We start from the raw sequence: 23,828 nt of genomic DNA, 5'->3' as shown, positions 1-23,828 counted from the left end.
CTTGGGGTCCTTGGGAAACAGCTCAGTTATGAAGCAGGGGACCAGAGGGAGGAGGCATGAGGTAATGGAGTCGTGAGGAAAGAGGCAGCAGCTCTCAGAGAATCACAGGTCGCAGGGCAGGGATGCGACTGTCGGGCGGGAGGCACTGAGGCAGAGGAGATGGGGAGCGGCTTGTGTCCCTGGCAAGCCTGCCTGTGGAAGTGTCGCAGGGCCCCTAAAGATTGAAGCAGAAGAGCTTCAGGTGGGACAATCATTTGACTTGTCCTTGCCTTTCAGAAAGTGGTCTGTGTTCCATTTCCCGTCTAGGACATAGCATGATGGACACATTGGCTGTTGCCCTCCGGGTGGCTGAAGAGGCCATCGAGGAAGCAATTTGCAAAGCAGAAGCCTACGGGGACAGCCTGGTATGCCCGCCCCTCCCTGTGGCCACTCCTTTCCAGGGGGAGGTGTGGGTGGGGTCCCAGCTACCAGGAGAAAGTTGTCGGGAGACCGACGTCACGATAGCCTTCCTTGACGAGAGCCTTGCCCGACCTCCCCCTGCCCTGGTGGCCAGGATCCCAAAAAAGAGATCACAGCCCCCCCCCCCCCCCCAGCCACAGCTCCCTCCATTCCCCTGCCTCCCTCCACAGGACAAGCAGAACGAGGCCAGTTACCTGCAGGGACCACAAGGAGGAGCTGACTGAGGAGCTGGCCACAACCATCCTGCAGAAGGTGGGTGGGCCCTGGCTTCCTGATGGCTGGAATGCGGCCCCGGCCCAGACCAGGGCCTCTGGGGAGCAGAGGAGCCACCGCTGTGGTCTTGGGCACTGTTTGTTCTGTGCCTCCTCCTTTTCGCCTTTTGTCTCTGGGGGCTAATGCACAAGATTGCCTTGCCCCGCACATGCTGAGCGTTGTGAACGTGGTTGCCTTTAGGGACTGAGCTGGTGGGTGAGGAGCCGGGAACTCAGCACTGAGTAAGCTCACTGGCTTCCTGTGTCCTAGGCTGTGTGTGTGTGTGTGTGTGTGCTTGTCTTCTCAAATAGTCTCTTGCTGGAGCAGCTCTGCCATCACCCCTGCTCCCTCCACGCCCCCAGCGACCTCACATGGTGTACCAGTTAATTACCACAGAGAAACCAACCACCCAAGAATTCGGTGGCTTTAAACAAGGATTATTCCTGTGTTCCACAGCCAACTGTCTGACCCCAAATGAGTGTCCTATCTTTCAGTTCAATTCTGACACTGACCACTCGGGGTTATTGGCACAGACCCCCCAGTTTAAGGGCTCAGCCTCACTTGACTGCCCCCACTTCAGATGCCAGTGGCAAGTCTCAGGTTTCCCCAGGTTACTGAGCTTCTGTCCAGCCTACCACAAATTCAGGGATTCCCATGACACCCCCTCAGGTTAGGTAATTTGCTAGAATAACTCACAGGACTCAGGAAAGGGCTATTACAATTACGTTTACCAGAAAGGATACAAATGAACGGCTAGATGGAGAGACACACAGGGCAACGAGGCCTGGGGGTGGCGAGGGGCATGCAGAGCTCTCTCTGTACCCACCTCCCCCAACGCACCAAAGTATGTGCCAGCCAGAAAGGCAGCCTCATGGTTTCAGAATGTTTAACTGAGGTTTCCTTAAGTAGGCATGATTGATCAAATCATTGACCACCTGACTGATCTCAGTTTCCAAGACCCGAAGCCTTTCCTGATGACATTTGGTACCTGCCCCTCCTTAGGGCTTCCAGAGGCTTCCTAAAGTCAGGATGTCCAACCAGAGACTCTGGGTTTGAGATGCAGCCCCACTGTTTATGAGTGGGGCATCCTTAACTGATAACCTCTGTGAGCCTGTTTCCTCATGTGAAAACTAGCGAGAGTTATAGGATGGAGCTCATGGAATTATTTTGAGAATTAAATGAGGTAAAGCGTATCTGATGCCAAGCACGGAGCTTGGCACGCGATACGCATTTAATAAATAGAAAAGGTTGCAAACTGTAAAGTGCTGTAGAATGTTCGTGGCTTTACGTGTGCTGTTTGACCATAAGGCAGAGCTGAAACCAGCTGGTATTCTGCTGAAACCGAGCTCTTACGTGGCGAAAACACTCCCAAAGGTGGTCCCGTTTACCCCCGTAGCACGGGAGGCCTCGCCCGTCACTTGCCCCCTTTTGTCACCGCCTCCTCCCCAGATCATAAGGAAGCAGAAGAACAAAAGTGAGCAGCACGTGGACGAGGAGCCAGAGTGGCCGCAGCCCCAGAGCTGCGGGGTGAAGGTGGCCGGCGAGGGGCCCACCGCCGCCCCGGGAGGCCTCCGAGCTTCCCCCAGCCTCTGGGTGAGTCCCCACGCGGCGCCAGCCCGCCCCCCCTCCCCCCTGGGGCCCTGGTGTGCAGGTCAGAGCCGCTTTCCCCCATGGAAGTGAGGGCCACGCTTCACATCTGGAGTGGACACGTGTCCTCCAGACAGCGCAGGGTTCCTAAAGGGCGGGGAGAGGTGGAGAGAGAGAGTTGAGCGGGGGCCTGTGCGAGAACGTGGAGGTGGGTTTCCGCGCAGAGACTCATTTAGTAAAAATAACGACATCATTCAGCTTTTGAAAAATTCATTCTGAAAAGAGTTGTACTGAGTCCCAGGAGGGGAAAACACATGGCTTTTTGACAGCCGTGTGTGTCCTTACAACTTGATAGCTTGCTTTCCTGAAACTTGAATAGTGACAGCGAGAGAATTGTCATTGGCTCTGAGCCACCAAAACGGTCACATCCAGACATGGGTGGGAAGTCCTGATATGGACAGGCCTTTCTGTTCGTCACCCCCAGTCGCGAAGCACAGTGTCCTTCCTGTGACCCCAGGGTCTGGGCCTGCTGTGTCTGCAGCGAGTCACCAAGCCCGTGAGGTCCTCTGTGTGAGGACACGGGCGTGCTCAGAAGGGAGCCGGAGAAGGGCCGGGCCTCCACGTGGAGGGGCAGCAGGGGCAGCAGGGCTGGTGTCCTGTCGGCTGCAGGCGCCCCTGGTCTTGTGTGGGACCAGGGACAGGGTGATACATGGGTGCTGTTTAAAGCTGGGGAGGCAGAGTGGAAAAGCATGAAATCATGCCTCTTGCAGCAACACGGGGGGACCTAGAGATGATCATACTGACTGAAAGACAAATACCATGTGATATCACTTAGACGTGGAACCTGAAAAATGATACAAATGAATCTATATACAAAACAGACTCGCAGACATAGAAAACAAACTTATGGTTACCAAAGGGGAAAGGGAGGGAGAGACAAATTAAGAATTTGGGATTAACAGATATAAACAGCTATATATAAAACAGATGAGCAGCAAAGATTTATCAATATCCTATAATAACCTATAACGGAGAATAATCTGAAAAATACGTGTATATATATAGCTGAATCACTTTACTGCGTACCTGAAACTAGCACAGTATTGTAAATCAACTACACTTTAAAGAAAAAAACCCTGGAACGGCAGACATGGGAACAGCACCCCGGGGTTTACCTTGCTCCTCCTGGGGGATCAGTGATACTCGCCCCTGCAAGAGCAGGTTGAAAAGCGGGTGCCCCGCACGTCCGGGAGTGCTGGGCGGCAGCGTCACCCGCGTCAACTCTCCCCGCGTCCTCACCAGCTGCCAGGTGCGTGGGGGTGACCAGGAGTATCTCTACGACTTTATCAGAGATTTAACTTCATTAAAAATCAGGCAGACCCTTCCCTTGTCAACATGCTGTCAGCTTCTTTTACTGGCGTGGCACCAAGGAGAACAGAAGCAACTAGAAGTCTGTCTCTGCCCTCTGGGACCTTACAATCTGTTAGCAGAGCGCACTGGCCACGTTTCAGGGCCTCAGCACCACCTGGGGCTGGTGGCTACTTGATGAGACAGTGAAGAGAGAGATTATTTTCGTCCTCCGTGAAAGCTTTCTTACCCAGCACTGGCCTCAGGGGGTGAGATGAAGAGAGAGTGAGAAACAGAGCATAAAAGCAGAAATGCTCCAGGGTGTGACCCAGCAGCCCAAGCCTCGGTCTCTGGGTGCCTGGTGCCTGGCTCTCCCGTCTTTCCACAAGCTGTTCTCACCGTGGACGCTCATCCACAGCAGCAGCCCGAGCCCCACTCCAGGGGCCCTGACTCGGGGTCTGGGCTGGAGCCTGGGTGTCTGTCCATTGGCCCTGAGCTCGTGGGTGACGCAGCAGGCCGCAGACTTAAGGAGGGTCTCTTTGTGATCTCTCAAGGGGGCGCAACCTGGCCTGCAGGCCCTGGAGGGCCCTCAGCCAGTGGCCTCCTGGCAGTGCTTCCTCCGGTATCAGGTCTCGGATGACACGAATGCTCTGGCTCAGGGAGTCACTCTGCAGAACCCCCAGAACACCCCAGGCCTCCCTACTCGGGCTTAATGGCCAAACCCAGACTCCATCCATCCCCGTTCCGACAGGATTTCTCGTCTGTTTTCCTGAAAGAAAGTTCAGTGATTGTTCTCTTTTTAATTTCCTGCCTTATTGTGTGGTTCTCTGCCAGTAGAGGGAGGGGTCAGTGTAGTCAGGCTTCCAAAGACTTAAGATGCAATATCCTAAAAGGCGCCAGTGCAGGGGTTATAATTCATCAAATGCCTGTCTCTTTGGGCGCGTGTGTATAAAAAATCATCTCTGTAATAATGTGGTGATGCTGTTGATAACGGTGATGACCACAGCAGGGGCTGGGCGTACGCTGTGCCCGGCGACCAGGGTGTGTCTCTGCCTGTCTCTGTCTCCTGTCTGTTTTCCTCAGCCTTTTCTCTCTGTGTCTTTGTCATTTTCCTCCCTCACATTTGCTCTCTCCTTTAAATGACCATAGTACAAACCTAAAGGATTTTTCATTATCGTTGTAATGATTGGGTTGAATTTAATGGCTCCACTGGACCCTAGAAATACACAGCGAAGCTAAGTCCCAGGTGTTATTCATCTGGACACTGTTATTTGTCCCTTTGCCTCGATGCTGAAAACATTTTCTCCCTGTTTTATGTCGTGGGCTCCTGTAGAGCAGAGATTATCTTGAAGCCGTGATCGGGGCCTCAGGGAGTCTCTGCCCTGGCGGTGATGATTCTCATTGCAGTCATAGCAAGAACGTATCCTCCCAAGAGATACAGCAGAACAGGGCACTGCTGCCCACACCTGGGGACTCGCGGCTGCCAAGGAAGCGTTAGCAAAGGTAACTGATGATCACACTGTGGGTTTCACCTAAACCTGCAGCACCAGCCAGTTTGGATGGCAAGTCCTTCTGGGTTGGAGCATGTCCACCAGGAGTGCCCTGTCCCCAGGCTTTCAGCAAAGGCTGTCGGGGTCGTCACTGAGAGGGCATGGAAGAGCATCCCCTTGCAGCCAGGCAGACCCTGCCTCTGCCCCCACCGGCTGTGTGCTTGGGCAAGTTACTCTGCGCTGCCGCAGCTTACCCACACGCACGCGGCTGGACTGAGTGAGGGGATGGAGCTTAATAAATGCTCCTGTTTTGACTATTATTTACTGAGTGCATTCTGTGTGCTAGGCGGGGCGCTGATCCCTTTCTGTGAGGACGCTGAGGCTTTGAATAGCTGAAGTTCCTTCCGAGAGGGCTCAGAGCAAGAGGAAGAGCTGGCTCTGACCCAGCACACTCCCTATTAATGCCTGAAGAGCTAAGAGGCAGGGCCTGTTTGAAATTGTCAAGGCTTTGCTGGCAGGCTAACATTCCCGGACCCCTGGACTCCACCCACCAGGCCAGCCCCCCAGCAGAGATGTGGACCCTAGGGTGGGTGAGAGGAAGGAAAACAGAAGCTGTGAGTGGGAGTGAAAGAGTGGGTACAGAAGGCCAGCCAGGGTAATAAAGCAAATAAATTAATCAAGGTCCCAAGAGCTACAGAGGTTGAACCGACTGGCAAGTAAAAGCGTTGTGGTGGCGCCACCTCCTGGGCCATATGCTGATTGCAATGCATTTGAGGCAAACCGAGGTCTAGGTCCAAAACTGGGGCTTTTCCACCCTGACTGGAGACAGCCGGCCAGCAGTGCCTGAGACGTGTTGGAGGCAGCTTTTGGGGGCTTTTTTGTGATTGTCAAGATGTAGCTTTTTTTCCCCTAATGTGAAACAGTGGCCTGCCTGAAATAGATTATAAAAGCCTGGCATCTTCAACTCTTACGTGACAAACATAGATTCCATCTTCCCTGCTGAGACCAGAGAAGAGCTTTTCATTTCTTGGTCTTGGCTTTTGTAAGTGAGGGAGCACTTTATCCTATAGAAATGGACCCCAGCCACCTCCGACAGACACACACATACAGAAACCAAACATCGTTGGAGCCACTGCTAAGTGAAATATTAACTATTATTTCCTCCCTCTTTTAAACATGTATTCAGTGATTTACGGTGACAAGCTTGAAGTTAGAAAAATAAAAGCCAGGGTATAGAAGATGCTCGGGTGAGGTGGCAGTTTGCCCGCACCTGGCAGTGAGCCGTCAGCTTCTTGCGGCCAGACCTGTGTCTCACATCCTGCAAAGTCAGTCACTGACATGGGACCGAGGGTCACACCCAAAAAACTGTCCCTGTCCTTCAAGGAGCTCACAGTCTGTGGAATAGTCGACAAGTCTGTAAGCAGAGACAGAAAGGTCATGTGGTGACACCGAAGGGGGTCTTCTCGCCACTTCAAGGTGGGAGATGTGTCAAGGATATGTCCCCCTGAATACATGGGAGTTTGCCATGGAAGGATTTTTTCCTTCATTCTGAATAAGTTCACTTGCCAACAGACTGTCAGCCGTGATCTCTGCTCTGTAATAGCCGCCTGTCATCTATCTGTCAAGGATTTTGCAGAATCATAGATGGCTTCCTGAATACCCAGCCCCAAGAAAACCTTGGTTGTTGTCAAGGGCCAGAGCTGTTCAGGTCACTAGGGACAGGATCAGTGCTTACGGAGCCCTCAGAATGACAGAACTGGTGCCCAGCTGGAGCCACTTGATGTGTGTGTGTTAGCTTGGTCTCCTCCAAGTGGGACCTTGCCCTCCGGAATGTAAGTGAGGGTGACAGCGGGCCACGGCTTCTTTGTTTCTATTGCTCCCCAGTCTTATCCAAGATGCTAGCAAGGTTAGAAAAAAAAAATAATCAGGCACTTCTGAAAATCTACCCTGTAGCCCACCCCAAACCCCACACAGTCCACAGTAAACATTCATTGATTTCCAGTTCTGTACCAGTGACCGTGCCAGGGTTGGGGATGTCACTGTGAACAAGCCATTACCTGCCCTCAGCTGCTTGCAGTCTGGTGGAGACACCAGGCGAAAAACCCAGATGTTTGCAGTAGAGTGTAATACAGCCCGGGAAGCACAGACGAAGCCCAGGACCCTCAGCCCAGCGTGGGGAGGACTGTGGCTGGCTTGAACTGAATGCACACGGCATCTCATCCAATTGACAGAATGGGGAGAGTCATTCCTCCCCAGGCTGTGCTGACCTATGACCACTGCGTTGAACAGCAGGTCTGGAGACTAACCTTACTCTCTTAATGTCATCCGGATAGGAGGCAGGTTGCCACCCTTGGTGCACAGCTAAAGGGTTCCGTATTTGTCCCGCAAACCCATCTTTCTCCTAGACTGGCCTCCAGGTCTTATAGGTGGAAGCAGAAGAGGTTTCCTATGGCTCTTTCTGAACCAGAACTGGCTGCACCACCCTCTCCAACAGAGTGTGCCGGACGCCCTCCATGTGAGGGCTGCTGGACCCTGGGTGGGCCCGCAGTGACGGGGAGGCTGAGCCTCCATCCTCAGCCGAGCCTCCATCCTCGGCCTCTCTGAGTCTTTCCTCAGACCATTAACCATTCTTTGGGCAAGGCTACATTCAGAGAGCGTTGTCTTCCCCCCAAACCCTAGTCATGAAGTTCAATTTCTCAACTAAATACTTTTTTAATTTTTAAATTTATTTATTTGTTTGTTTGTTTATTTATTTAATGGAAGTGTAGTCGATGTACAATGTTGTGTTAGTTTCTGGTGTACAGCAGTGATTCATATACACACACACAAACATACACGTTCCTTTTTATATTCTTTCTCATTAGAGGTCACTACAAGCTATTGAATATAGTTCCCTGGGTATGAAGTAGGTCCTTGTTTATTTTATATATAGTGTGTGTATCTGCAAATCTCAAACTCCCAATTTATCCCTTCCCTCCTCCCCCGTAACCATAAATTTGTTTTCTATGTCTGTGAGTCTGTTTTGTAAATAAGTTCATTTGTGTCCTTTTTTTTTTTTTAGATTCCACATATAAGTGATATTATATGGTATCTTTCTTTCTCTTTCTGTCTTACTTCATTTAGAATGATGATCTCCAGGTCCATCCATGTTGCTGCAAGTGGCATTATTTTATTCTTTTTTATGGCTGAGTAGTATTCCATTGTATAAATATACCACAGCTTCTCTATCCAGTCATCTGTCGATGGACATTTAGGTTACTTAACATCTTGGAGCTGGTGTTTACTATTTTCCTTTTTTTATTCTCAAACACCTTTTTTGAGCTTCCACTTATTAGACATTTACTCTGTGTGTGTACAAGACAAGCTAATGTTTTCACATCTCTCAAGACATTGTCACTCAGCCAAGCTGTTGTGGAATTGGAGCCCAGGAATGGCTGAGTCCTGAGTCCAGCCTCAGCCATCCCAGGGCTCTGCCCACAGCTCCCCCAGAGATGCTCCCCTTTTGTCTCCCACTCTAAGAACCTGTGGTGGGAGAGGAAGAAAGTCACCAAGATGAGCCCATTTCTCCCCAGGAGAGAAGGCAGTGGGGCTGGTGGCGTTGAGGTCCGCCAGCAGGTGGCGCCAGACTGCTTGGGGCCTGAGTCAGATCAGTACTTTGCTTCATTTTATAGTCAAAGATACTTTCCGTGGCTTGACCCTTTCCTTCCTCAGTTTCATCGATATAAAAAGAGCAAAGCAAATCACCAGTGCAAGAGAATGCCTTCATTAAACGACAAAGGAGAAAATTGGTTTCTTTCTGTTTGATGAAATTCCCTATATAGAACATTTGAGCTTCAAATTCTCCCTGTAACACCTGTAACAATTAAATGATACAGTTCAAACATGCATCCCGTCGGTCCTTTGAAATCTCATCTCTACCACTTGTCCTTAGGTTAGCGTTTACTTTCCTTTCTTTAAATGGGAACATGTTGCAGTCGCCCTCAGGTGTGGACTGAGCAGCCTCGGCACACCTGACTGTTGTAGCATTTAATGCTGTGCTTTCTCCTCTCGCTGCTGAAACGCTCAGGCATGGAGGTCTTTGAAGGGACGATGCTGTCATTTTCTTCACGCACAGTTGGCCGTAAGAAACTGTGGCTGGGAGGATGGCTGGAAAAGCAGGAGCTGGGTGAGGAGTGCCATCAGCCGTGTCTTCTCCACTGCCGTGGGGCGCCGGCCGGCTCTGAAGGCACCCCTCCTGGTGGCCGTGCGTCACCAGTTCGCCCCTTCCTCTCTTTTCTTTCCACAGCGGTCCCAGTCTGCGTTCTCACTCAGCAGAGAAGATGCCCTGAGGACCTCTTCGCCGGAGGCTGCAGCCAGGCCACCGAGGGACCAGCAGCCGAGGGAGGAGGCGGCGTTGCCCAGCTGGAAGAGCATGGACAGGCTGGACGAGACAAGTGAGCGCTCTGGGCGGCATCTGCGTGGCCTGTGGGTTTCACAGACGCTGTTGTGTGGCCACTCAGCCCTTCCTCCCATCGGGCTGAGTTGGGGGTGTGCCTGTTTGGGGCAGCTGCGCTGCCAGGTCACGAGGCCTCCTGCACCGCACACAGTCTGTGATGTGGTCGTGTTTCCCACGTGCACGTGGGCAGTTTTCCTGCTGAGACCTGTGGGGCTCCAGGGCCAGTGTGCCCAGCCCCACTTCAGCTGTCTGTTGTGCACAGACTAGGAGGAGCTGTCTTATGTAGTCCAGGACCCCCACTGCAACCTAGCAGGCATTCATGTCAGCCTTCAGAGGGGTTTGGGTCCCAGCATTGGTCACTTTTCAGAGTATCCTTTCTGAAACCTGACGTATGACTTAGGGTAACACTCGCTGCTCTAACACGTAAACCAGACATTTAGGTGGCTTAATGCAGTAGTTTTATTTCTCATCACACAACAGTGCTGTGCAGTGTCCTGGCCGTGGGAGGCCTCCAGAGGCCCCAGGCTCCTTCTGCCTTGTGGCTCTGTAGTTATCTAGGGCCTCTGAGTCTTCTGCTGGGTCATTCACATCGGCCAGCAGGCGGAGGAAGAGAGAGTGAGGAAGACAGGGCACCTGCTCCCGAACCACCTCAGCAGGGAAACGGCACTCATCGCTTTCACTCCCCTTCCATGAGCAAGAGCTAGTCACGTGGCCCCACCTGGACGCAGGGGGCCCTGGGAAACGTAGTCCCAGCCAGGCAAATGCATCCCAGTAGCATCACTCGGCCATGACAGGCGCCAGGTGCAGGGTCTTTGCTGGGCAGCTGGCGTCCCTGCCACAGCTGAGGATGGTATGCCTGCCCACTCTTCCCTCTCCTGGTCCTAGACTATCCCAGTCTCTATGCAGGGCAGTGAACTCGCCTCTCCAGAAACTCCTCAACGTCTGCAACACACAGTCCTTTATAAAGCTGTCTAGTCAGGCAATCCCTCATAATGAGGAGGCTCAAATTAGCGGAGTCACTTTCCCGAAGTCACACATCCGAAGGCTGTGAGGTGCTTGGGGCCACGTGGGTAACCGCCGAGGGCCTGTGGAGCCCCATGCTCAGGCCAGCTAGTCTCCTGGGCCCCGCGACTGACTGTCCGAGGAAAGGTGCTCGCCCTGCCCCCGCACAGTCGGCTCCCTTCCTCGCCCGGGTGTGTGTACCGGCAGTGGGAGCTGGCACCTCGTGCTCCCGAGAGGAAACCACTAACGGTACTCTCTGCCCGTGTCCTCCGTCAGCTTAGGCCCCGTTCCTGGACGACAGCAACAAATCTGCAGCAAAATATTCATTTTAGAAATACCCTTTTAAAGGTCGTGCTATCATTTCTTCTCAGTAAGGGAAAAGGTTGAACTAACAGCTATAGAAACAAATTCCATCATTACTCCAGTGCAAAGAATCGAAAAACATTAAATATGTTTTAACAGTCATTCTACAGATTTTCCAAGAGACATCATTTCCTTGTTAACTTTTTAGTACGTGCCAGTAGAAACTAGAGATTCTGTGAGCACATGACATTTTCTTTACTTACTGTATATGTTTTTGCTTTTTTAAGTGCGTTTTTCTCTTCTAGATCTGCTTTTCTTTCTCCTGGCTGCCAAACACAGCCATATCCATTCATTCGTTCATTCATCATTCGTCCATTCATTCATATTCTTTCTTTCTTTCTCTCTTTATCTCTCAGTTTTCAGGAACTGAATATCCCCACCGAAAAGGGACTCTGATTCCACGGGGCTTATGAGAATATCACATGTAGCTCCTCAGTAAACAGTAGTAACTGCCTTTTTAAAAATCACTTTACCATTTTTGACGTTTACAGAATCCATTTGCGGACACTGTTTTATTTATTCCTCCAGTAGCACTGCTGTTCCTCCAAAGCATTGCCATTATCTTGTGTGGCAGATAAGAACCTTGAAGGACAGGGAGGGTAAGTGACTTGTCCAAGACGCCACAACCAATGTGGTTCTCAAACCCAAACATCATGGTTTCAGTTTGCAGGGTTTGCAGCTATACTGCCTGATAGTAGGGATCTCCCGCCATAAAAATAAACAAATAACAAAAACAAAGAAAGAGCACTTCAAAATTCAGACTTAGAAACTGGCACATTCAGGGGGTCTTAGAAGCACTTCTAAAAGACTCTCCATTTCTCCAATGCTGACTTATGAGCATTCCAGATAAATTTGTAAAGGGCTTTGGTTTACATTTTTTTATTTTTAAAATTTTTTTTTGGTGGGGGGAGGTAATTAGGTTTATTTATTTATTTATTTTTAAAGGAGGTCCCGGGGATTGAACCAAGGACCTCATGCATGCTAAGCATGCACTCTACTGCTTAAGCTATACCCTCCCCTCCCCACCCCTGCCGATTTTGGTTTTCAAAATGATTTTGTGTATAAATTTCTCTAAGGCACCCACGTGTAATTTATCGATGCATAGAAATGTAAAACTTAGTTCAACAACATCACACAAACACACACACACACACATTTCATACTCAGCTCAAAAATCCTTGCATGTCTCAGGATGAAGATTTGAAATAAAGACTATAGAGCACTTGTGCAGAAAACTGCTGGCTTTTCTGGGGGCTGTCCAGTCCAGTCCTTGATGTGCTCAGATGTCCAGGCCAGCCCCAGAGGTCTTGAAAGAGGTCTGGTCTGTTTAGCAGAAGCAAGTTATTCCCTGGGGCCCTGCTCGGTCTCCGCAGAGCAGAGGCGGCCCAGGGGCAGAGGTCGTCTTAGAAGGTCAGCGTCCGCTGGGCTGCTTTCAGCAGTTCTGTTTATGCCTCAGGACAGGGCTTGGTTCTGGAGCCTGTTGGTCCCCAGTTGAGGTCAGCTGTTGGGACCCCGGGGGCTGAGTAAACCCACCTTTGTCTTCAGTCTTGACAGGGCTTCCAGCAATGACTGGAGCTCCCCCCAGACACATTTTCACTCTGCAGACCTTGATTGAGCACCTGCTGTATACACAGTGTGTGCTTAGTGCTGGGAATAAAGATCACGGACAGCCCTGGCTCTTGAGTTTCTCCCTGTGGGTTGTGTCTGCACAGTCATCAAACAGTGCGAATTTGGCCAAAGGAGAGGGTGGAGGAGAGCAGGGTCGCAGAGGGGGATTCTTGATGCACTAAGGGAATGTGGTCCTGGAGCCCAGGCAGGGCTCTGAGGGGTTCCAAGGATGCAGGTTGACAACCAGGGTTTTCATAGGGTGGGGCGTTCACGGTACGTCGCTGCTTTTGCTGAGATAAAAGTTGGCCAACTTTTAGCTTCCCCAGCGGAACGTGCCACTGGGGATTATAAAAGGCAGGAGAGAAGAGGAGCTGTTCCTGTGCAGTGAGTGTTGGAGGCAGGTCCAGGACCACACTGACAGCTAACCCTGGAGCCAGGCACAGGGTGGCATCATCAGGGCCTTCCCTCTTTGGTTTCCTCCTGTGGCCCCAGGAGAGGCTGCAGACAGCAGGGCTGGTACACAGCCACCCATAAAGAACCCCGACTTCCCCTGTAGACTGTGGGTGCCTGTGTTCATTAGTGAGTGGTCGTTTCAGGCCTAGGATGGGTTGCAGAACTGGCCAGGGGCTGAGGATCCAGCCGTGAAAAAGACACAGCCCTGCGCCCGGGGAGCTCAGGGTCGGGGGTCGGGGGTGGGGCGACAACCACAAAAATAGCTATTATACAGTTTAAGTGTTAAAAAAAAAGTTTTTTGGCAAAGCTTGGAGAACAGAGTGGCCACCTCCTCAAGCAAAGACAGCCAAGGGTGTGCCACTGAGGAGAAATGTCAGACTCAGCGCCCCAGAGGTGGACCAGAGGGCAGCCTCAGCCACTAACTGTAAGGCCCCCAGGAGGCACCTTTCCCTCAGAGCGGACAGGGTGAGTCTGCTTTGCATAAGGTCAGTGTCTGCTCGGCTTCCCCCGGAAGCAGACCCTAACACAAAGACTCGGGGCCTGTAATTCATCTGGAGGTGAACTCAGGGACCCCAGGGAGGGGAGTGGGGTCATGAGGCAGGGAAGGGAAGGCAGGCAACAAATGACTTGTTTTGAAGCAGGGTGCGACCGTGGGTGACGAGCTTGCCCACTGGGGAGCTGAGCTCCAAGTCCCAGTGGGCAAGGGACCTGGGGTGCTTATCCACCAGCTTCCCCAGTCACTGGTCAGGGCAGCTCCCAGAAGGTGGTGATTCCTCCTGTCCCAGGGCAGTCAGCACAGGCTTTGGTAACCAGAGGAAGCCTTAGGAAAACCAAGATTGCTGCTTACAGGCCATTAATTGCTTCACTGAGAGAGTCTGAGCATTTTCAGAGACACCCAGAGTGGATGTGGAATCCCCCCTCTGCGCTACCTGACTGATGATCTCGGGATCTGCCACTGGGGGAAAAGCCAACAAAATAGAACCCTGTTTCCCGGCAGACCTACCATCATCACGAGAGAGCTCGTAACAGTTAAAGGTCATAACACCCTGGTTGGCCTCTCTTATGAGCGTTCAGGCAGTCGGCGGCAGTACTGTTGCAGGTGCTGAAGAGGAGCCGCAGGATCCACACACAGATGTGTGTGTGTGCACGTGTACGCGGAGCCCGTGGGTGCTGCGCATAGTCAGGCGTTGAGGATTGTCAGCGTAATCCAGTTCAGCAGATGGAAGATGCGATAGCGGGGGTCTTGAGTGCGGCAGGCGCTGGGTTGGATGCTTCACATACGTTGTCTTCTAATAATCGTCGGCAGCCCAGGAGCGTCTCCCTGTCCCCACTGACAGGTCAGGACACAGGCTCAGAGATGCTCTCTGACCAGGGTCACCTGCTGGTAACAGCAGTGACTGGGGCTCAGCCCCGGCTTTGCCTGAATCCCAAGTTCTTGTTCTTAGCCCTGCCCCTCAGCGGCCTTATTTCGGGTTGGGAGAGAGAGCTGTTAAGAATTCCTCTTCTGAGCAGGTACGTGTGACACACGTTATGAGCCTCTCTCATGTCATCCTCAGAGCATCCCAGGGAGGTATTAGCTGTGCCCTTTTTGCCACCCAGGGACTGAAGCTCAGCTCACGCGGCTGCCAAGTGGCTGAGCGCACTCTCCACCAGGCCCTCTGACTTCACAATCTCTGCTCTTTCCTCTGCACCAGCTGACGTGGGGACACGGCGGGCCAGAGAGATGCCCGACGGCCAGACCCTGCCGTCGGGGAGGAGGGCTCAGCCCCGCACATGATCGGCCAGAACACAGATCCGATCACAGAGTGACCAGACGGGCTGTCACAGCAGCTCCGGGAAGGAGGCGGTCACAGTCTGGGCAGGGTGACCAGAAAGTGCTGTAGGAAGTTGAGGTCTTTGTGGGGCCCCTGGCTCTAAGGTGGTAACAGCCCCTTTCTGGCTCTCTCCCCCTCCTGCCCGCAGACTGTGGTCCCTGTTCTGCAGAGCCCCGATGGGAACTGGATGGCCCTGAAGGATGGGGCTCTGCCCCCGACCCGCCTGCTGGCCAAACCCAAGAGCGGCACCTTCCAGGCCCTGGAGGCGGCCTCCAGTGTGGCATCGGCCTACGACGAGATGGGCTCCGACAGCGAGGAGGACTTTGACTGGCGGGAGGCCTTGAGCTCACTGTGCCCTCAGCCCCAGGGCCTGCCCCGGAACCCCTGGCTGCAGCCCACGCAGGCCCAGGGCTCAGACCAAGGCCCCTCCGCCACCTCGGCCTCCCCCGGGCTCTCCCCCAACCCCGAGGCCATGTGCTCTGACTCGGAGACCTCCTCAGCCGGCTCTTCCCGGGAAGCTGGGCGCCGGGCCAGGCTGTCCTGGTTGCAGAGGAAGGCCCCCAGGAGCGCCGCAGCCGAAATGCACCTCCAGGGAGAGCTGGACGTGAACTTCAACCCCCAGGCAGCCAGTAGGGAGACCTCAGACAGCAGCGAGCCTGACTGAGGCGCCCCACGCTGCAGGTCGTCGGGCCCGGAGGTGGAGGAGGGCCCGGGTGGGCTCGGAGGAGCCAGGCAAGGAATCACCTTCCCCCGAAGCCCAGCCGCCGGATCCGGACACCCACCAGGTAATAAAGCAGTGCCTTCTATTAGACACTGTGAGTCCTATGGAAGACCCAGCTGTGTTGCCTCTGCCTTGTGTAGGCATGTCCCTGCCACTCCCATTACTATCAACTTGACTTTCTCTGCTCTTGGAGAAACCACACCCACTTTCTGAAGTCACTGCCTTTCCCATGGTACCCAGCTCCCGGACCCTGAAGGCTTAGGTTGAGTTCCACCAAAAGCAGGTCCTGAGTCCAGGATTTGGATGCAGGTTTACGTGGGAGGAGAGCCCAGGAAACCCAAGAGTGATGCGGGGAGATGAGAAAGGCCAGTTCAGATACACGATAGGCAATCTGGGCTCCATCCCACGAGGGACCCTCTGAGAGGCCATGTGGATCCCAGCTCAGAATTCCCCCACTTGAGGACAGGGAGCAGTTATCCACCATCTCCCATCTCCCACTGGCAGAGAGTGGTCCCACCCAGGGTGGGCATAGACTCAGTGCACAGCCAGGTTTGCATGCATGGTGCCTGAGAAATCCCTAAGATGAAGAAGAAAAGAGAGGCAGTCTTAGGTGGGAAGTTACCAGTGAGCTAGAAGCTGTCCCCGAGGGCTGTGGGCAAATCATATAGGTCCAGGGGAGACAGCCTGGGACATCTCCAGGATCTGCCACAGTGAGTGTCTATGAATGAGTTAGCCAGATCCCTGATCCTGGGGCTCCCACCAAGACAGCTGTGAACTCAGAGGTCCTCGGGTCCCAGAAGGTCACAGAATTTAGCATGAGTGCTGCCTGACCAGCTATGTTGCCTGGAATTTTGGCCCAAGCTCTCATTTTTCTCCTGTGTAAAACAAGATCATTACAAACCTGCCATGTGGGGCTGCTGTGATCTTAAAGCAGAAATACAAAATCCTGTTCCACTGTGAATCATTATCCTCCAGCTCAAGTGGAGACTGTTATCCAGGGACTCTGAACTGCCTCAAGGGATACTCTTGAGGATTGTCTGCATGATTCACTGGCAGGCATAAAATGCCACATGTCCACCATAACTCGGTGCCTGAAGCCTCCTATCTATTGCAAAGTGGCTTGAAAGTTAATCTTTGCAAGGCATCAACAGGGAGAAGGCAAGAAGGGCAGGCAGTGGGGAGGCAGAGGGGAGGCAGGACCCGCGCTGCATCCACCTCCCTGGCAGTGTCCTCTTCTGCCCACTAGGTGGCGGTAGCCTTCCATGTCTGGGGACTTAAACCATGGTCCTCGTCCCCTCTCCTGTTTAGTTTAGTAGCGCAGTTCTCTTCTCAAAATACACGTATTTTAAAACTGTTGGCATACTTTTAAGTTATATAAATAAATGACTAGAAAAGTTATTAAAGCATACAGATATAGTTTCCCCTGACCGCAGCCCTAAATCCCTGCCGTCTCCCCCCGAATGACTACAGTGGTACTTGTGCATCACGTACACATAGCACATAAGAGACAGAGTTCTGTAGACGTATCTGTGTTTAAGCAGAATCAACACCCACTCTCCGTATGCTCCCACCTCTTCCTCCTAACAGTGAGTGACAGAGACTTCAGGGCACGCGGCCTCTGGGGCACCGCGGTGGTCCCCGGGGGCAGTGAGGGGGCGGGAGCTATCCGTCCAGGGTGCACACAGCTTTCCTCCACTCATTTACTTTGAGTAAAGTTGTATAGATGTTTTTCAAAGCTCTACTTTTCTCTTGAAGTAATTTTCAAGTAGGTTATACATTTTGTTGGTCTTGTGAAATGAGATCTTTTTTTTTATTTATTCCATGTTCTAACTGGATTTGGCTGGTGTACGGAACATTACTGACTTTGTGTTTTATAAGTCAGCACCCTAGGAGACTATTAATTCTAGTAGCCCTTCGGCCGATACGCGTAGCTGTTCCAGGCAGACAGTCACACGCCTACAGGTAATGACCTTTCCATCTTTCATTTCCGCTGTTTATACTCGCTTCTCTCACGCGGGCGTCGTGTGCGTCACACTGTGAGATGGTTGTGACATCTGGCATCCTGTCTCTGTCTCGCTGCTGAATCCAGAATCGTCTTCTCATTCGTTGCAGAAATCTTACTGGATTGTAATTCCTTTCTCTAAGAACTGGTTCCTGTTGCAGGTCTCCTTGTTTATGCTGTCTTGTTCAGTTTGGGTATCAGGTTATACCAGTGACTCGGCAGGGAGTCTCTATTTTCTTACTGTTCTCTAGAACTGTCTTACTACTGCCTATAATTATGGCCTTGTTTTGTTTTGTTCTGCGGCGCGCATTTATCTTACATCCCAGACCAGGGCTGGGGACCCTGAGAACAGGGTCAACGATTACTGTGCCTACTTAGAAGAGGGAAAGAGTCGACGGGTCTCCAATGCATTTTTTTCAGTCCACTTCCATGGGCCTTGCAGTTTGTGAAAAATGCTCCCGTCCATTTACTGGCAATAAGCTGACTTCTGTCAGTGCTTTTGAGTTACGTAGGTTTTCACCATTTGCTGTATCTTCCCACACAGTTTTGGTGGGAACCTTGGAGAGGTTGCAGAGAGATGTTTGCCAGATACCATTTTAAAATGGAAACCTGCTAATTAATCTTCGGGTGTTGGAGACGTCAGGATTGCAGGAGGCTGCTACTTTAGGTTCCTCTGACATCTCATCTTATTGTTGAGCTCATTGGTGAACCCTGCCCCCTGTCTAGCCTGCTGGGTCCTAATTATTCTTAAAAGATAAGTTTAGAGTCTTGCCACATTGAGAAGCTGCCAATTCTTTATAGCTAATAACCTGTTAATATTCCTTTATTTGATGCCTTGTTACAGGAAAAAGACTGAAAGTGGTTTACGTAAACATAAACACAAGAAAATAAAATTAAAATATAATGATGAGAAAAGTAGGACAAAGGAAAAGCCAGAGTAGGAAAAACAAAATGAAGCCAGGAGTCATGTTAGTTCACAAAATGGATGCAGGGGGGTCCTACTCCTGAGCTGGAGTTGTCAGAAACGTGGCTCTGAGCTCTTTAGATAACAACAGAAAGAGAATGTTATGAACAGCTTCCTGAGCCCTGGAAGCCATGTTAGGGTAATAAACACATTCCTTAAAAGATGCTGCAGGCTCACCCCCTGGGTCCTTGTGGAGAGAACACAGAATACAGCCCCATCCACAAGAAACTGCTGCAAACACACACGCTGTCTGGGGGCTGCCCCTCACATGTCACTCAGTGTGGAGAGCACATGACTGGAGGGACAGGTCAGTCAGGTCCTGTCTGCAAAGGGCCAGAAGACGCTGACCTCAGCTGGCCTGGGTTGCCCCAGGATTAAGTTTTGGGGTCTGTAGAGGAGTGGATGGCTGCCTCCCCAAGCCCTGGCTCACGCGTGCTGTGCAGCTCTGAACTCAGAAGGATGCAGTCTGACAAGTGCTTGCAGGACCACGCCATGTTGGGGGCCCTGTGACAACACCCTCAACCCCATGCACGTTGAGGCCCCCAACAGGCACACCTGCCTCTGAGGGGTGCCCAGAGAACACCCCCTAGCAAGCCCTTAAATCTGCTCGAATTGTGTTTGAATTTCCTCCAGGACAGAGACCAAACGGTGACAGCCCCCACCCCCCAACCCATGGGTCTTCCCCGTTACCTCCATACCTTTTTAGGCACAGAACCTGTCCTTCCTTCAGTGAAAACTTAAAGAGAGCTGCTCTGAGACAAGGCTGCCCCTCCCCGTGCCTCTGACCCCCGCCTCCGCAGCCGCCTGGGCAAGGACAGGCCATAACCCGGCAACGGTTTAGAGCGAGTGTGACCAGACACCTCCTTGGCAGAAGAATCTGCGTCAGGTGATTCCCCTGGTGGGTGGGAACTGCCGGCTGGTGCCCCCGACACAGACCGGTTGCCGAGAACAGGTCTAGACAACAGTGAGGCACTTGCCGTGTGATGGCGCTTCTTAACTATCCACGTGGCGTCGGCCCTTTTGAGAACCTGGTGGAAATTAAGTCTTCTCACCACTGCCGGGAAAACGAGTGCTCAAAGCTTTACGTCAGTGTCAGGATATAGTCAACGAAGGCGGACGTGTAACATCTGAGAGTAAGCCTTTCGCCCGGTGGGCTCTTTTTTAAAAATGGTGACGAAAACCCAGAGCCTCCCACCTTCCCTCAGGCGACGTGGCAGCTGACGGACAGGCTCTGGGGGAGAGCGCCGGCCGGCCCGGGGGACGAGCGCCGCGCTCCCCTCAGACAGGCGGAGGATTCTGATGAGGATGGTGAGGACACAGAGTAGGAGGAAAACGGCTTTGAATGCAAGCAGAAAGGATTTCAAGGTCTATAAAGACACCACTAGAGTGACTGAAGCTAAGAACTGGTCCTCTGAGGAAATCTGACCGTGCCCAGCTCCAGAAAGCTCCTAAAGCCTTTACTTGGGGCCAGACTGGACCCTGACACAGCCGCCCCCTGCTACTGGGGGCTGGAGGTCAGTGGCCACAGGCAACCTGTGAGGCTCCTTCTCCCTGGATCCCAAATAAGGAATAAGCTAAATCCAGCTTTTGAAGGAGGAACTTTAGTCTCTAAGAACTCTTTCCACAAAATCTGGTTTTCTAGACTGTTAACACAGTAAAAAGGTCACAGAGTGAGCTGATCAGTGATTTTTGGGTTCTGGATCCACAGTCTCCTTCCCTGGGGTAAAACACTCACACTTAGCTTAAGAAAATGAAGATGTGAGGGCTTGCAATTTTAGTGGGAAATGAAAAGCGTTACTTTTTATTTTCAAAATACTGCCCCATGATACATACAGATGCCATTCAGTAAGGCTGGGGAGAGGGGCTTAAGACAGTGGCCAGTGGGCAAGCAATTCTGATTTTCACCAGATGACTTACTTAAAATGTTTTTATTGCTGATAATTATCCAGCTTGCCCTAAAAAATTCCATTCTGTGATTCTTTTTTTCCCCAAGTCACCAAAGCTTCTCAGAATTCCCCACTGACTTCACCATCGTCTCAGTAATCTGAGTCACTGTCCAACCCACTGTGTATATTCGGTGTTTGGGTGAAGTTGTGTTGATACACACGGTCCCTTTGAAGTAAAAGAGCATGTTCTTCAGGCCAGAGATTCAGCAGCATCCTCATCGTCTCTAAATGCGCAGTCCAGCTTCCCGAAGGCCCTGAGAACCCACCTCCCTACTCCCCTTCCTCTGAATTCACCTGGGAGTTTCCGCTCCCTGTCCAAGCACCGCGTGCCTGTCTGCCACCGTCCTCCTAGGAAGTAGACGCGCTGCTCTTAGTAGTGTTTCTTAGTTCTTCAGGGGTGTGCACCCCTGTGAAAATCTGATGACAGCCAGTAACCCTCTCCCTTGGGAAGTGTGTGTGTAAACCAAGGCTTGCGGACAACATCGGGGGTCCACAGAGGCCCATCCGCAGACCCCATGTTACCCAAGACCCCACCTTGGCCTTTATTGTCCCAGCTGCCGTGGAAACTGACATTAAAATCAGGACGTGAGGGGAAATGTGTACATTTATAACACAGGGCAGGGATCGCTTAACCCTTCACGCAGATTGAAAAAAATCTCTTTCTTTGGAAATGTAAATATGTTAATCTACTTCCTAAGTGTGACATGGCCAAACATGACTAAGTTACTTTTGAAGCTCTGATGGCTTTTGGTAACGATGCTTCCATCTGTGGTCACGGCATCACATCTCCTGGGTATCAGATCCCTGTACATATGATTACAGAGTCTTTACTGAACCCTAGAGCCATCACTTAGCCTTAATATGACTACTGACACCCAAATAAAACTTGAGGTATGTTCTGATGAGCTTTAGGAGTCCATTCTTTAAGATTCTTTTTTTTTTTTTTTTGAAGGGGGAAGGGGTGGTAATTAGGTTTATTTATTTTTTGATGGAAGTACCAGGGATTGAACCCACACCCCCGTGCATGCTAAGCATGCACTCTACCACTGAGCTATACCCTCCCCCTCATTCTTTGAGATTCTGCTCAGATGTCACGTATTCCAGTTTCCCTTGCCTGACAGCATCCACTTCAGCCAGCTGGGTGGGAGCTCCCTGACTGAGTCTTACCAGACCCTCTCGTGTGTGGAGGCTGGACCCCGTGTGTCACAGCTCCGTGGTTAGCTGTCCCCCTCTTCACCACACCGTGATTTCCACCCAAGGAGGAACACAGTCATTCTCGCCTTTGAGCTCCAGCGGCCAGCTCAGTCAGCACTCGGCAGACTGAATCGCTGTTGACTAGTTCTTCACAAGTCCTCCTGGGATAAAGAAACAGACAGGCCAAAGCTAAAGAAAAGCAAGCCAGCATTAAGATGAGTGGACAGGTCAGTGCGTTAAGTCTGCTGAGCAAGACGAGAAGAGGAGGGAACCAGCCCTGAGCCTGTAGCCAGCTGCTGACTTCCTGGCTGTTGTGGTGCAGACCCCAACAGTAGCAGCAACGCTGTTTGAGAGGCAAAGCTCAGTCCCTTAGGCTGATGCTCCGCAGTCTAACCCAGGCCTGTTTCCTCCACATCCCCAAGCTCCCCACACACTCCACTCCTGGGCTGTATTCCTCTAAGAGCACCAGGCAGTTTCACGCACCCCGGGTCTCACTGGTCCTGCTGCTTCCTCAGCAGAACACCTGTCCTCATGTCTGCATATTAAAATGTTCCTCGTCTCTCAAGAACCTGCTCAGAGCCCATTCTTCCCAAGGAGCTGCCCCAAGTCCTCGGACCAAGGGATTTCTCCTCCTCACGCATCCTGGGGGCACTCACCGCCTCTCCTGAAGCTCTCATTGTTCATTCTTGCTCAGGGCCAGAAAAAAAAAGAAATCATCATTTCCAATGGACTCTTTTTCTTTTATTAATCCAGTGACTTATTTTTTCATTTCTGTCATCTCTTTCTTTCTGATCACCTTTATGTAGACAACTGCCTTTAGCATTTGTACAATGACAAACCGTCTCAAGCAAATTTGATGCACAAACGTCGTAAGGAATCTGCCACACGTCTTTTTTAGCAAAACAAGGACGATCTAGATTCTTGTTGCAAAACGTGTGATGAAGCCGTTATTGTTGAGTGAGCCACTGAATGAAAATGCCGTATTTTCTTTTATTCTTATAAATACATTGTGACTCATTGATTCTTGGGTTTGAGGCAGTTCATCTAGGACACTGTCGTCTGAAGACTCGGTCTGAGGTTTTACTTAGACGGTCAATTTCATCATCATTGTTCGAGTCTGGGGAGCTGCTCTCCTCTTTGACCTCATCTTCTGAGTCATCGAATTATTGCGAAATATTGTTCTCTGTCAGTTTTATTTCTTTGCCTTTATCAACACTGTTGAATTCCCAACAGTAGACGGTAAGCTAAAAGCAGCCTCCAAATGGGGGTTTCTGTTGCTGTTGAATCATCCTTCTAGGCAGCTCCATTTTTCTGTTTTATTATTCTTGTCTCTTTTTAGGAGAATTGGTAATAATTGATGTGTAATGATGAAAGATAATTACCAGGGTGATGAAATAGCAAAATATATCAAAAGATAAGAAAAATAAGATCATTTTTTAAAAATCCCCTCATGTGTCTTAGGTTTATAAAAGGGTCCAATGAACCCATATAGTAATTACAAAATAGAATGAATTTTATTTACAAAATTAGTCTATTTTCTCTTTGTTCACTGGAACACCTTCCAAGAAAGAATAAAATCCATGAAATACCAAGCCTTACAAACAGAACAACTCAAAGAGAAACTCAAAAACTAAAATCGGGCCCAGTGGACTGTGGTACTATGCCGAGGGTTGGTTGTCTTGTGAGAATTCCATACACATCTGTCCAATTTAAGGTGAAGAATAAATAGAATGAGAGTTTCCATGTCCATGTCTTCCTAGAGTTCCCCAGGCCTGGTCAGGGCTCGACTCATAGAAGGGGCTTAGGAGAGATTCACCAAATAGATACAGGAGCCAGAGATGTAATTATGTAAGTATCAAGGGGATGTCACATAATATTCCTTACACATGTGCAAAGACTGCACCACCTTAAAATCTTTGTGATTTGTCTAGAATACTGTTCTTCCCTCTCTCCCTTTCAGCTGGGTAATGGCGACACTTTGAATCTCAACTCAAACATCACCTCCATGGGGGTGCTTTCCCTAACTCTCAGCCCTGCCATCAAGTGCTCCACAGTAGAACCTCCCTCCCCAGCCCCTGCTCCTCTGCACTTTCCAGGGTGTTATGTGTCTCCTCCACTAGGGGGCGGCAGGGGCCGCCAGGCAGGGTTGCTCAGCCCTGCGTCCGCAGCACCCCCACAGTGCTGCCCCCTA

The 23,828-nt window shown here is 51.2% G+C and overlaps 1 protein-coding gene across 1 annotated transcript in view; it reads left to right on the top strand.

The window, feature by feature from the left end:
* Positions 1–23,828, top strand: part of MYRIP (myosin VIIA and Rab interacting protein) — a 153,825-nt gene that overhangs the window by 105,030 nt on the left and 24,967 nt on the right. Inside the window, 7 exon segments of the mRNA XM_032459177.1 lie at positions 307–404; positions 630–656; positions 658–711; positions 2,161–2,304; positions 9,421–9,569; positions 14,961–15,471; positions 15,473–15,595. Of these exon segments, the coding sequence (XP_032315068.1) occupies positions 307–404; positions 630–656; positions 658–711; positions 2,161–2,304; positions 9,421–9,569; positions 14,961–15,471; positions 15,473–15,595 (1,106 nt within the window).

Source organism: Camelus ferus, chromosome 17 (genome assembly GCF_009834535.1).
Source record: "Camelus ferus isolate YT-003-E chromosome 17, BCGSAC_Cfer_1.0, whole genome shotgun sequence".
Taxonomy (NCBI): domain Eukaryota; kingdom Metazoa; phylum Chordata; class Mammalia; order Artiodactyla; family Camelidae; genus Camelus; species Camelus ferus.
Note: the sequence above shows the minus strand (reverse complement) of the source record. Positions and strands in the feature narration are given on the sequence as shown.